Genomic DNA, 14,100 nt, shown 5'->3' on the forward strand with positions numbered 1-14,100 from the left:
TACCTTCTCTATTTTTTTATTAGAGAAAAAGGTTTTACAATTATTTCACAATTATGACTTTCTATGAACAATGCAAGAATCAATGCAGCTTGCATTTCAAGACAATATGGGTGTAAAAAAAAAAAAATCATTTTCATCAAGACTTCAAACACAAAATCCTCCTGTTGTGGGTTATCAGCAGCATATCCCTGAGACAGAAACAAAACTTCTGCAGTTGCTAAGCTGTGAAAATCAACAGATGAATTAAAAAAAATCTTTGTCACAAATATAACTTTCTATCAACAATTAAATAACTAATGCAGCTTGCATTTCAACACCATATGGAAGTAGCCTATGTAAAAAAAAAATATTAAACCGCTTAATTTTTGCGTCATTGAATAGTTACAACACTTATTCAAATAACCAAGCTCTGTATGTGGCCCACTGCTTAACCATATAATCACAAGGTGATTGGTGTTAACTTTCTGACAGAAGCATCGCTTTTCTATGGCAACATGACCACAGGGATTAGCATGAAGCAGACACGGTCAACATTAGCTCCCTCTCTGTAGCTACTTAGCCAACTGACAAAGTAGCGAGACGTATGGAAATCCATATAGCCAAGGCTAGTGAGCTAAGTAGCGAAGTTAGCAAATATGCTCTCGGTTAGCAAGCTATCTAGCCAGCCGAGAACTTCTTGCAAGCGGTATGGGATTAAACAAAATTAAGGGGGCAGCTAGGTACTTTTCCAAAGTATTTTGTTCGACTTCCACAGACCTTACAAATTGTGTACGTCTTGTCCATCTTGCCCTCAATCTCAAAAAAATAAAACCCAAAATGCTGCCATACGGCAGCTTTTAAAGAAACCGGTGCAGGTCGTATAACTCAATATAGCTCAGAGGTATAACTCTAGTGCTCTCCATTGCAGCCATTTAGCTGCCCCTTAAACTTTGTATGTAAGCGGCTCGCGCACATGTTTGTTTAGTGTGCTTAGAGCGCATGCGTGTATAGCAGAGCATCAGCAGGCTAGAGGGGAGAATTTTCTGTGGCGTTCTGCAGCGGGTGAACAGAATGTTGCAGGTGAACTAATTCCAGCTCTTCCGGAGCACAGTTGAGAAGACTTCTGCACATTTTCAAGTGTTCATGAATTTGTCGGAGGTCATTTTCTTATGTTGTTTTTCCGAAGCCCGTAAGAAACATTTCAGAAGAAACTTCGGAAAATGTTCGAGAATGAGGCCGAATGTTATGTTAACTGTACATTGATTGAGCAGCTATCTTAGAGGAGGACAGATGTCCGTGGTTTGTACATTGACATTACAGTTACATTCATTAATTTGGAAGATACCTTTATCCGTATCCATTTGCACGTACACTCACACACACACACACACACACACACACACACACACACACACAAAATCTCATTCCCACTCACAGTTGAAAACCATTTATTGAGCATTTATTTAGTGTTATGGTGTCTAAGTCAAATAAACAATAGTACCATAAACAATAATCTTCTGATACTCTTGAACTGGGAATCACAATCATTTAACTAGAAAATGCATTTCCTGAAGGAAATACCAGTGCATGAAATGCACAAGTTAGGAAAGGAAGAAGAAAAGAAAGAATATAGCTGCAAGCAGCGATGGCGGTTTCCTCCTCCAGACATTGCGAACCAGGGAGAAATGTATTTTTGTGACAATTTGTCACTGTATAGAAAAATCCATGCTGCAGACTTGCCAATGGGATATTACATTTCAAATGCATTACTTTGAAGATCCTCAAGGGCCATGGCTTTAAGCTAAGAGTGAGAAGGGGTGTGGTCATCCCTAAATTTCCTTAAATGATGTGTGTGTGTGCTTGCGCGTGTCAAAGGAGCCTGTCCCTGTCCCTGTGTGTGTGTGTGTGTGTGTGTGTGTGTGTGTGTGTGTGTGTGTGTGTGTGTGTGTGTGTGTGTGTGTGTGTGTGTGTGTGTGTGTGTGTGTGTGTGTGTGTGTGTGTGTGTGTGTGTGTGTGTGTGTGTGTGAGTGAGAGAGAATCTGGAGCGCACACGCGCGCAAGACCAGAGGGGCAGAGAGGCAGACTTGAGAAACACCCTAGCAATTAGCCAAGCATGCGTATTTCAAATATTCACCAAAAATCTACTTTTCATCTTACAGTCAAATTTTTTTCAGATTTGTGTTCTAAACATTCTCAAGTGTCTTCACATGAACTTGTGATTCAATCAGAGTATCACTTTTTGACCTGTTGATGTGTAAAGCATTGTTTTAGCGTTAACAATCTATCCAATTTGCTTTATATCAATCATTTTTCAAGATATGAAGTTGCCTTTGCACATGGCAACATGTTGTAGTGTCTTCCAGTGACATATCAAGTTTGGTGTTGATTTGTCAAAGATTTGCCAAGATATGACCTCACTTCCTGTTTGGCGACTTTTCTGCTGAATTTGAGTGGCTGTACCGGACAAACGGTTGTGAGGATCAAAATTCTAAAAAGTAACTTTTGTGAGGCTAGGTCTGAAGATCATCTCTGGTAATTTTGAAGAAGTTTTGCCAAAAATTGTAGGAGGAGTAGGCTTTCAAAGGTTTTTGATAAAACCGGAAATAGCGGAAAATCTATATAACCGGAAATGGACGCCATGGGGTGGGTTAAATTCGTCTTGATCCAGGGAATCCAAGGGTAGCTCATTTTTGAAAAGTTGTGTGTGTTACAAAAGTCCAACTTTGCCCTGTTGGTGGCGCTAGAGAGGTGTCATGAGAGCCATGAAACTTGGTGTGAATGAAGAACGGGCTGTCCTTAATGAGTGTGCCAAATTTCACAAAAAGTTACCATATGGTTATAGGGGCTGCCATTGACTCCCATGGTACAAGAATAATAATAATACCTACGATAACAATAGGTTAGAACCTAAAGAGTGAAAGAAGGAAAGAAGAAAGGAAAGAAGAGTGGAAGAAGGAAAGAAGAAAGGATAGAAGAGTGAAGAAAGGAGAGCAGAGAGGATGAAGGAAAGAAGAGTGAAAGAAGGAAAGAAGAAAAGAAAGAAGAGTGGAAGAAGAAAAGAAAGTAGAGTGAAGAACGGAAAGAAGAGTGAAAGAAGGAAATGATAGTTGAAGAAGGAAAGAAGAAAATGAAAGAAGAGTGAAAGAAGGAAAGAAGAAAGGAGAGTGAAGAAAGGAAAGAAAAGTGAATGAAGGAAAGAAGAGCGGAAGAAGGAAAGATGAGTGGAAGAAGGAAAGAAGAGTGAAAGAGAAAAAGAGAGTGGAAATATTGAAAAAAGGAGATAAAAATGGAGTGAAGAAGAGAGATTGAGTGTGAGAGAAAGTAGACTGAGAGGGATAGAGAGAAAGATGGAGAGATGGAGAGAAAATAAGTAGAGAATGGAAGGTGTCTTAATGTTCCTAGTTACAGTTAAATTGAGAGGGACAGAGAAGAGGTTCCTTTGATTTGGTGCAGCTGTCAGTGAAGCACAGGTGCAAGCCAGTTTAAAGACCCTATTATGATGTCATAATGGCCCAATGTAAGTCAATGGGAAAATTTAGATTAGTTTTTATTTAAAATCTTAAAAAGTATAAAGTTTAGAAAAGTGAAAAATACATAGCATAAGTGTCCTTTACAAGACCTACGCGACAAAGTTTGAATGAAGTTTCTACGTTAAGCGGTTCGGGCTGAATTAATCGCAGAAAAAGGTAACAAGAAGAAGAAGAAGAAGAAGAAGCCTAGGAATAACAATACAGGGCATTTCATGCACTGTAATTAACGTGTTCGACAAGGCAAGGGGAGGGGGGGGGGGGGGGACTTTCCCTTCATCCACTACATTAGTATCAGAGTAATCATTGCTCTATTGATGTCCCATTATTTCCTTGGATATTTAATGTCCATGTGAAGCCATTTTATAACAAGAACAAGCTGAGTGCCTCTTGACTGCTGCTGTGTGTATCTGTATGTACTGGCTTGGTTTTTACTATTTTAAAACTAATACTACTGTGAATACTGCTTGAATACTCATTGGATAGGCAATCAGGCAACTTCCTGAGGGCAATCAATCTAGTTTCACTCAGTCACTTTCTGAATTGCTAGGACACACCTGAAGGTAATTAGTCTCCTTTGTCTCTGCAACTGCTGGGCGGGACTTCAGCCGGACGCAATCAGTGAATCTGCTATTTCAATAGGACTGATACTGAAGCGTCAGCGTAAGTGTCAGCCCTCGTGTTGAGCCCTTTTCGTGTGAAGACATTTTCGGGTAAAGACATACAAGTCTACCTGTGCAAGTCCACCGAAGCAAGGACACGAACAAGGTAAACCTTTCAAACCAATACAAAAAATTGTCTTTCTAGTCATGTGTCACAGCAGTATCTCTGTTGTCACTCGCTGTCACAAGAGATCCCAGCGCACCAGAAGGCAGCGCAACCTGGGTAACCTCCGCTCATTTCAACAAACCTCATCTGCTGTAACCTCCTTCTCTGTTGGCCTGTGGAACTGCCAGTCTGCAGGCAACAAAGCCAACTTCATTTCAGGTTATGCCAATCACCTCTCACTAGGGCTCTTAGCTCTCACTGAGACTTGGATCAAACCTGAAGACACTGCTGTCCCGGCAGCACTCTCCACTAACTACGCCTTCTCCCATACATCTCGGCCATCTGGTCGTGGAGGTGGGACGGGGCTGTTGATCTCGGAAAACTGGAAATTTACTCCACTGCTGTCTTCAAACAGGTATGCCTCGTTTGAATATCATGCAATTATGGTAACTGCTCCTGTTAAAACATATGTGATTGTTATCTACCGGCCACCAGGACAACTGGGCGATTTCGTCCATGAGCTGGACACCCTGCTGTCAGCCATCCCTGACCATGAGTGTCCAATACTCATCCTTGGCGACATGAACATCCACCTAGACAACCCCAACTCGGCTGACTTCCGGACCCTGGTCCACTCGTTCGACCTACAACAGGTACCCACTCCCCCAACTCACAAAGCAGGGAAAGAGCTCGACCTCATCCTTGCTCGGAACTGCACCACGGAAAACCTAACTGTAACCCCTCTCCATCTCTCAGACCACTTCTTCATTCGCTTTGATGTTCGACTCATTGAGCAACCCTCTGTCCCTCCTCCTATGGTCTCGTTCCGGCGCAACCTCCGCAACCTCTCCCCCACTCACTTTTCCTCCCTGGTTTCCTCTACTCTTCCACCTTTATCCACCTTCTCCTCACTAGGTGTCAATGACGCCACAGAATCTCTCTGCTCCACTCTAAGCTCATGCTTGGACAGTTTGTGTCCACTTTCTACCAGACCTGCGCGAGCTACCCAGTCTCATTCATGGCTGAGTGATACCCTCCGAACGCAGCGCTCCAATCTCAGAGCGGCTGAGAGAAAGTGGCACAAATCTGCAGCACAGGACGATCTTGCAAGCTACCAGACACTGCTGGCCTCCTTCTCAACCAGCATCACTGCTGCTAAGAAAACTTTTTTCAATGACAAAATCAACAGTGCAACTGATGCTCGGAAACTATTTTCCACCTTCAAAACTCTGCTCTACCCTCTTCCTCCTCCCCCAGCTACTAACCTCACAGCCGATAACTTTGCTTCCTTCTTCACAGAGAAAGTGGCAGCCATTGGGAAACAATTCGACCAACTGTCTTCCCCCCCTAAGGGTGCTACCATCAATAACTCATCTTTTCCCTCCTTCACCCCCCTCACTGAATGTGAGGTCTCCAAAATCCTAGCAGGTAGCCGTCCAACTACATGCCCGCTGGACCCTATCCCATCCAACATCCTTCAAGCCGTTTCCCCTGCCGTCCTGCCGGCAATAACACAGGTGATTAATGCCTCTTTTAATTCTGCAACATTTCCTTCTTCATTCAAGGTGGCTCGGGTGACGCCGCTGCTCAAAAAGCCGTCTCTCGATCCCACTCAGGTGGAAAACTACCGACCGGTCTCACTTCTCACTCTCCTATCTAAAACACTTGAGAGGGCAGCCTCCAAACAGGTCACAGAGTTCCTGTCAACAAACAATCTCCTCGATCCAAACCAGTCTGGATTCAAAAGCGGTCACTCCACCGAAACAGCCCTGCTATCTGTGACAGAGGCTTTAAAAACAGCTAGAGCAGCAGCTCAATCCTCAGTTCTTGTCCTGCTTGACCTATCAGCTGCGTTTGATACAGTCAACCACCGCATTCTTCTGTCCATACTATCAAGTATGGGCATCTCAGGCAAGGCGCACTCCTGGTTTGAATCGTACCTCTCTGGGCGCTCATTCAAGGTGTCATGGCAAGGTCATCTATCTGTACCCCACCACCTCACCACTGGGGTGCCCCAGGGGTCTGTAATGGGACCACTTCTCTTTGCCATCTACACCACCTCGCTGGGCCCCATCATCCGCTCGCATGGTTTTTCCTACCACTGTTATGCAGATGATACTCAACTGGTTCTGTCCTTCCCTCCTGAGGACAACACTGTTTCGGCACAGATCTCAGACTGTCTTGCTGATATATCCACATGGATGAAAAACCACCACCTTCAGCTGAACCTGGCCAAAACAGAACTGATGGTCTTCCCAGCCAAACAGTTCATCCACCACAACATCAACATCAAGACTGACTCTTTATCTCTGGCTCCATCCAAAACAGCAAGAAACCTCGGGGTCATTATTGACGACCAACTAACCTTCACAGCCCACATTGCCTCTGTCGCGAGGTCATGCCGCTTTGCGCTTTACAACATCCGCAAAATCAGGCCGTACCTAACCCAGTATGCCACCCAGCTCCTGGTGCAAACCTTGGTGGGTTCCCGCCTCGACTACTGCAACGCCCTCCTAACGGGCCTGCCGGCATGCGTGGTAAAACCACTACAGATGATCCAGAACGCGGCGGCGCGCCTGGTGTTCAACCAACCAAAGAGGGCACATGTCACCCCGCTACTCACTGAGCTCCACTGGCTGCCAGTAGCTGCTCGCATCAAATTCAAGTCACTTATGCTTGCCTACAAAGTGCTTACTGGGTCTGCTCCCACCTACCTAAATGCTCTTGTAAGGGCAAATGTCACACCCAGGACGCTGCGCTCATCCAGTGAGCGTCGTCTGGCACTGCCCCCAGTGCAAGCAAGGCAATCCAGACTATTCTCAGTTGTAGTTCCACGTTGGTGGAACGACCTGCCTAGCACTACCAGAGCAGGAGCGTCCCTCCCTACCTTTAAGAAACTCTTGAAGACCCAACTCTTCAAAGAGCACCTCTCTTCCTAAACTGGCACCTTGGCTCAACCTGCACTTAAGCAGCAACAGGCCTGCACTTCTTTTTTTTATTCTTTCTATGTCGTTTTATAAGCAATATTTATTGTTACACCAGGTTTTTTAATGCTCTACAAAAGCGTCTGCTAAATGACTAAATGTAAATGTATATCATCCAGAAGTGGTTGTTATCACTCTGAACCTAAGATCGCTTTAATTGGAGTGCTCATTTTGAGGAATGAAACTTTTAACAGGTTATTCAGCAAATGATTCCATTCCATTTCCATTTGCCACTGTTACCTTTCGATATCACAGCACATGGACATAAATGTTAGATGGCCATGTCATTTTCCATTTGAAAGTGACAGAAAGCCTTTATGCATATAATTATTATTATTATTATTATATCTTAAACCTTAAAGAAAAGTTTGTCACTCTATTATATGTTTTTTCGCAGGCATTCCAGCACAAATAAAACACATTTTTACAGTATGTTTATTTAATGATGATTTTAGTATTTTACAAATACTCACCTGAAGTGGCCAGAATTGTCCAAAATATTTGAAATCTCTTTACTACTGATTTTAGAAGAAATACCAATGTGACATGCATGATACATGTTGTTCTCAAAAATCAGTCTGAATCACCAATGGCCCTGAATCTTGCAGCGGTTCCTTTTGAGGTGGAGGGGCAAAGGACACAAGGTGAAGGGGTGGGGAAGGCGGGTGTTCATAGCAGGAAGGAGGCTATCTGGGGGCAAAGAGTTAACATGCTATAGGAAAACTTGAATTCTCACACAAGTCATTTGAATGCTGATGAGTCAAGTCTCAGCGATCTGTTCTTAATGAGACAAAGACAGAGGTCGTATCCAGAGGCATGGGCTGCAGAGTTATATGATGCAAAATAATCTAAGCACTCAGTTCATGTCTGACACAACAGGCCAACAGCAATATAAGGTTCCATCACTTTCCAGTCTCACTTCTTATGTGTTTCCGACAAATTAAATGACATTGCTTACATACCAATATATTAGAATAATTTTCTTTAGATACAAAGTGATCAGATTACATTCATAAGCATCCAGCTTGTCCTTTCTTCAACTGTGCCAATCCACCTCTTTAAAATGCACCTATTTGCATTGTTGTGTATCCACAGGAGAGAGTGAGGACACAGAAATGGTATGCACCATCTGTCAAGATGAAAATTCAGAGGCACCCAATGAGATGGTCATCTGTGACAAGTGCGGACAAGGTTTGTGGCAGTTAAAGTATTTCACAACAATACAAGTGAATATCTGAATGCTTTGCATTATGGCAAAACTCTGGGATGCTTTTTGTAACTGGTGTCTCATTTAACTAAGGTTAAAAATGGGTTGTTCCAAAGTACAAAATAATTTAATTTTATACCACTTTGTCATTGATTTAGTACTGCGTTTCAGGTCATCATTTTGTTATTTCTGCTATCTTCTAAGCTAAACGATGTGATGTCTGTGTGATGGTCTGAAATATTTAGAAACTTGAGCAACTTTTAAACAGTATAACAGTCACATGTTTTTTTAATAATGTGTTTACTGACTCAGGCAAATTTACTACCATTTAAGAGTTCAGAGTCACTGAGAAATGTCTGTTTTTAATAGAAATCCTATTTTTCAGTTCAAAAATTGACCAGAAATAAATATAGGGCCCTATCTTGCCGATCAGAAAAGCAAGTAGGACAGCGCCAAGCGCAAGTAGCTGTGTGGGCGGCTCTATGGCGCAGTTGCTATTTTAACGGCGGAAAAAACACACTTGCGTCCAGCGCAAGTGTCAAAAGGGTTGGTCCAAAGGAGGTTACTCAGCCATAGGTGTGGTTTGGGCGTAATATGCAATAAACCAATCCGAGCGTCATCTCACATTCCCTTTAAGAGCGAGGAGCGCATAGTCCATAGCGGCTTGTTATTTTGATGGCGGAATTACCTGGTGGAAGACCGGAAAAGTTCACAGCCGAGGAGACCGACGTGAGATTTACACCAATTTTTTGGCAAGCCATATATAATTACAAGGAAAATAAAGTATTTACCACTTGAGGAAATCATTGTGATATCCATATCCAAGATATTTTAAAAATAGGCATACATCTAGCGTAGCCTACACATTGACCCAAATTATTCAAGTTAATTGAAGCTGCGTGACATTTGATTTATTGTATGGCTTTGTAAAAAGCCGGGAGATAGATATATATGGGGATGCGAGAAACCCTCCAAAAGTAAGCAAAGTCAAGCAAGCATGTCAAGATATTGCCGTGATTGTTTCTGGAACGGGGCACCCGAAAACGTTGCCCAAAACGCTATAATGACGTCCGGAGACGTGGGACATCCAAGCTGGAAGGTAACACACGTTCTCGTGGCTTCACGGGAGGTGGATCTGCCTCGACCCAGGATCTGACGGCAGTAGAGGACATCGCCACGTCTACCCTCACGCCTGAGAGCGTGCAGGGATTTGGGGGCATGGAAATTAGAATTAGAATCCAAGCCAGTGCACCAGCTGACCTAACCCAAGGTACATAAATAAAGTCCACATACACAGAGATGAGTTTACAAGATTTATAATAATACTGGCATTAAATAAATGCAACAAAGCCATACAATAAATCAAATGTCACGCAGCTTCAATTAACCTGAATCATTTGGGTCAATTGTGTACGCTAGATGTATGCCTAGTTTTAAAATGTCTTGGATACGGATATCACAATGATTTCCTCATGTGGTAAATACTTTATTTTCCTTGTAATTATATATGGCTTGCCAAACAATTGGTGTAAATCTCTCGTGAAGGCGACAGAAGTAAAGTGTAGCCTATAGGTCCTATACTGTGCGGGCAAGCACATTCGCCCTTAAAATAGCGTTCTGAATACGCGTTACAGACTTTAGACATTGCGCCTTTGACATTAGACCAGCTTTTTTGTGGTCAATGGCGCACGGCGCACGGCGTTGTTTTGAAACTGCAAAATACCACTTGCGCCAGAGAAACGCCTTCTCTGTTCCGCCCCCGCCCATGACGACGCAAGTTCATTTCGAAGCGCGCCTCTGGATGGAAAATCGCGCTGTGTGCCGGGTGCAAGATAGGAATGATAAATGCGTCAGTGACAATGTCAATTGCGCTGGGTGCAAGATAGGGCCCATAGTGTTAATTTTGTAAATGAGTATTGAACACTTTTAAAGGTCAAATGGCCAAAACGGCTTTCTCAAACAAATCTTCACCTTTGGTAGTAGGGATGGGAATCAATCGAGAACCGGTTCTTTTTTAGAACCGATTGCCAGTGAACCGATTCTTTGGAATCGTAAGCAAAATTCTTTAACGGTTCTGCTATCGGTTTTCTGTGCCGTTGCGCATGTGCGAAGTTTGCAGCAAACATGGCAACTAGGCAGAAGCATTCTAAAGTTTGGCTGTATTTCACACGACAAAATGACAACTACGCCACTTGTAACGTGTGTAAAAAGCCTATTTCGTTGAAGGGAGGAAATACAACAAATATGAATAAGCATTTGGACACACAGCATGGAATTAAATTACAGCAATGTCATGTGTGATGCATGCAGCGGCTCAGCTAACGTCAGGGCTTCATCTCTTACTATCCAAGGTAAACTCCTCAAAAGTGATCACAACCACTTACTGTGTGAAGCAATTTGCCTTTATTGTGTGTAGTCGATAAAGTTATCTTCTGTCCCTTCGTTTGAAGCATACATTTTAGCTCTGGCATTGGTCTCCCATTATTGATCACTACACGTTTGGATTGAAAGTCCAGTTTTGAGAAATGTTTTATCGTAACGGTGTTAATTATCGGAGGGCGTGTGTTATCCGCAAACGTTCGCATTGTCGTGTTAACCCATTATTAAACGTCATCGTATTATTCTGAACGTCATCATCAGCTAAATTGGATGGAAATGGAGATTATTTATATAGCCTAGTGAAAGCTGGTTTGCACAATGAAACAAATGCATAACAAAATCGCTGAATTTGCTGATCTGCCATAAAGCCACATTGAAATAACAGAGGGGAGGCAAACACTACTTCTGCCTCTATGAAGGGGGCTGAAAATGGAAGATTCTAAAGCTAAGCTAGCGTTGCTATGTCAGTTATACAATGTCCAACATCGGCCATTCTGTTAAACAATTAAATTCTAAGTTTAATAATGGCTCAATTTAGCTGATGATTTTAAATCCATTATTAAACTTAGCATTTAATTGTTTAACAGAATGGCTGATGTTGGACACTGTCATATAACCGACATAGCTAGTTGGTTGGTTGGTTAATTAAAAATGGTAACTGTGTATGTATACATACTGTATATGGTGTGTGCAGCATTATAGAAAATTATATAAAAGAAAATTAATGTAAATAAACCCATTTGTGCTCTTATTTTCACCCCTTGCCCAATAAGAATCGATAAGAGAATCGATAAGGAATCGAATCGATAAGGAATCGAATCGATAAGCAGGAATCGATAGGGCACAGGAATTGTTAGAATCTTATCAATTCTCATCCCTATTTGGTAGTGCCATGCATGGTTTGAATAGTACCGTGTTGCATTCAACCTGACCGTGACTAGGACAGGTATACAGCCAGAAAGGAATCCCCTTGACACCTGACTTAACTATTTTGTGTTGTTTTTAGTTTTTTTTTTTGTATTTCTGAATTGCCTCGTGGGCTGGATGAATCTGTCTTGTGGGCTGCATATGGCCCAGAGGCAGGAGTGCTTGCAAAAAGATATATATTATACACACACACACACACACACACACACACACACACACACACACACACACACTCACCGGCCACTTTATTAGGTACACCTTGCTAGTACTGGGTTGGACCCCCTTTTGCCTTCAGAACTACCTTAATGATTTGTGGAATAGTTTCAACAAGGCGCTGGAAACAGTCCTCAGAGATTTTCCATATTTTCCATATTGTCATGGAGCATCACACAGTTGCTGCAGATTTGTCGGCAGCACATCCATGAAGTGAATCTCCCATTCCACCACATCCCAAAGGTGCTTTATTGGATTGAGATGTGGTGAATGAGGAGGGCACTAGAGTACATTGGGGAAGAAGTCACTTCTGGTCTGCATCCACTATTTTCTGTAACTCCCTAAGGAGTGTAGACGATTTTGTCTTATAGGCTGAAGGCCAGACATCCCACATTGGTCTTCAATCAAAGATGTAGTCCTCTTCATTCAACATCAGATCTGTTGTTACTGTCCTCCATAGGGTAGTCTCTTCCTTTGATTGTAGAGCACCTGGCTGATGTTGGAAGACATCATTGTTTACTTTACTGAGTTAACGATTCCCTTTGAAGATGCGATTAAGGAAGCCTTTGAAAAGAATAAGTTAAAGTATGTGAAACTTAGCGTAAACAAGATTGGCAATCACACACAAGAGCAGTGGAGATATGTGTTAGAGGCTGAATCAACCACAACAGTTATGTTGGATTTTACTTTTCGAGGACAGTGATTAAGGGGACTTTTAAAGGAGTTGTCTGTGGATGCTGAAAGTCTGCCAGTGGCTGAGGTACTCGCAGACAATTTTCGTTTGTGAATTAACGTGAGCTATCACTGAGATATGCCAAATCTTGTATGTATATCTTGAGGTGTGGCATGTGGCATGTGTCCTAACATGAGTACGGGGAGGGGGAATCTGGGATGCCAGACACCAGTGTTGAGGTGCTGATAGCCAACACATTAGTCTCAGAAACACCAACAATGGCACAATTAGCACAGATATCCCTATTAACTGATGGATTTCCACAGTATGACAACAACATTCTGTAAAATCGTGTTTTACATGTTCATGAGTTTTTGACTCGGGGCACAGACCTCCAGGTAGTGTGAACGATAGGTGTGTTTATTGTTCTTTCACACGGTGATATAAAAGCTAGCTGAAAAACCGGAAAAGCATTATGTTGTGCTCATAATTGGTATCTTAATAGGCACATTTATAGAGTTTTTTTTTTTTTTCATTTTGTTCTTTTTGTTTTGTGCACTCCCACATCCTCCAAACCAATCTGTTGAGAACCTCTGCATCGTGGTCTGGATGTTTAATGTGATCTGTAAACTGAAGAGAAGGAAAAACATTTCAAACTATTCCTCTTGTGAAATTTGAGCACTAATCTGCCTTGTTACATGGGTTGATTGACAGGGTACCATCAGCTTTGTCATACACCCATCATTGATTCCAGTGTTGTGGCGTCTGACGACAAATGGCTGTGCCGGCAGTGTTCGACAACGACCAAGGTATCCCTCTTTACTTTGAGCACTGCTGCATGGAAAGTGCTTTACTTGAGTTACTGTCAATGCATTTTGTTTCTGACCACTCACACCGTCAACTTGGTTCTTATTGATGATTTGTTTTTAGAAAGAAAATGTGTGAAAATATGTGGATTATTTGATTTCATCTCTTATTTGTGTACTTTGACTTGAGTACTGGACTTTTTTTCTGTATTGCATTTTTTCAAGTTCGACCATGTTAATTAAGCAATAAGCCCCAAGAGGCCGTGCTTTGCGCTGATTTTAGAACAGGTAAGGGAGTTGTTAGGCACGACGCAAAGCGGAGTGCCGTTAAACCCCCTTACCTGTTCTAAAATCAGCGCAAAGCACGGACTCGCGGGGCTTATTGCTTTTCTAAACCTGTTACTACACATATTTTATATGGTTTCATAAATAAAGACAATTCAATTTAAGAAACAATAGTTTAAATGTAAACCGTCATTCTTCCGCCACTAAAAATTATAGTTCCTAAATAAATCATTGCCACGCAACCCTTGAAGCAACGCAACAGCCAGATGGAACACTGGGTATGAAATGCGCTATATGAATGCCTTGCCATTCGCTGCGCAGTAGTATGGAATGTAATCAGGTCAAATTGTAA

At 42.3% G+C, this 14,100-nt stretch overlaps 1 protein-coding gene across 1 annotated transcript in view; it reads left to right on the top strand.

The window, feature by feature from the left end:
- The window catches only part of mtf2 (metal response element binding transcription factor 2), a 44,453-nt gene that overhangs the window by 13,887 nt on the left and 16,466 nt on the right, over window positions 1–14,100 (top strand). Inside the window, exons 4-5 of the mRNA XM_080836398.1 lie at window positions 8,354–8,449; window positions 13,372–13,466. Of these exons, the coding sequence (XP_080692524.1) occupies window positions 8,354–8,449; window positions 13,372–13,466 (191 nt within the window). The remainder of the gene's footprint in view (window positions 1–8,353; window positions 8,450–13,371; window positions 13,467–14,100) is intronic.

Source organism: Sprattus sprattus (genome assembly GCF_963457725.1).
Source record: "Sprattus sprattus genome assembly, chromosome: 4".
Classification (NCBI taxonomy): Eukaryota; Metazoa; Chordata; class Actinopteri; order Clupeiformes; family Clupeidae; genus Sprattus; species Sprattus sprattus.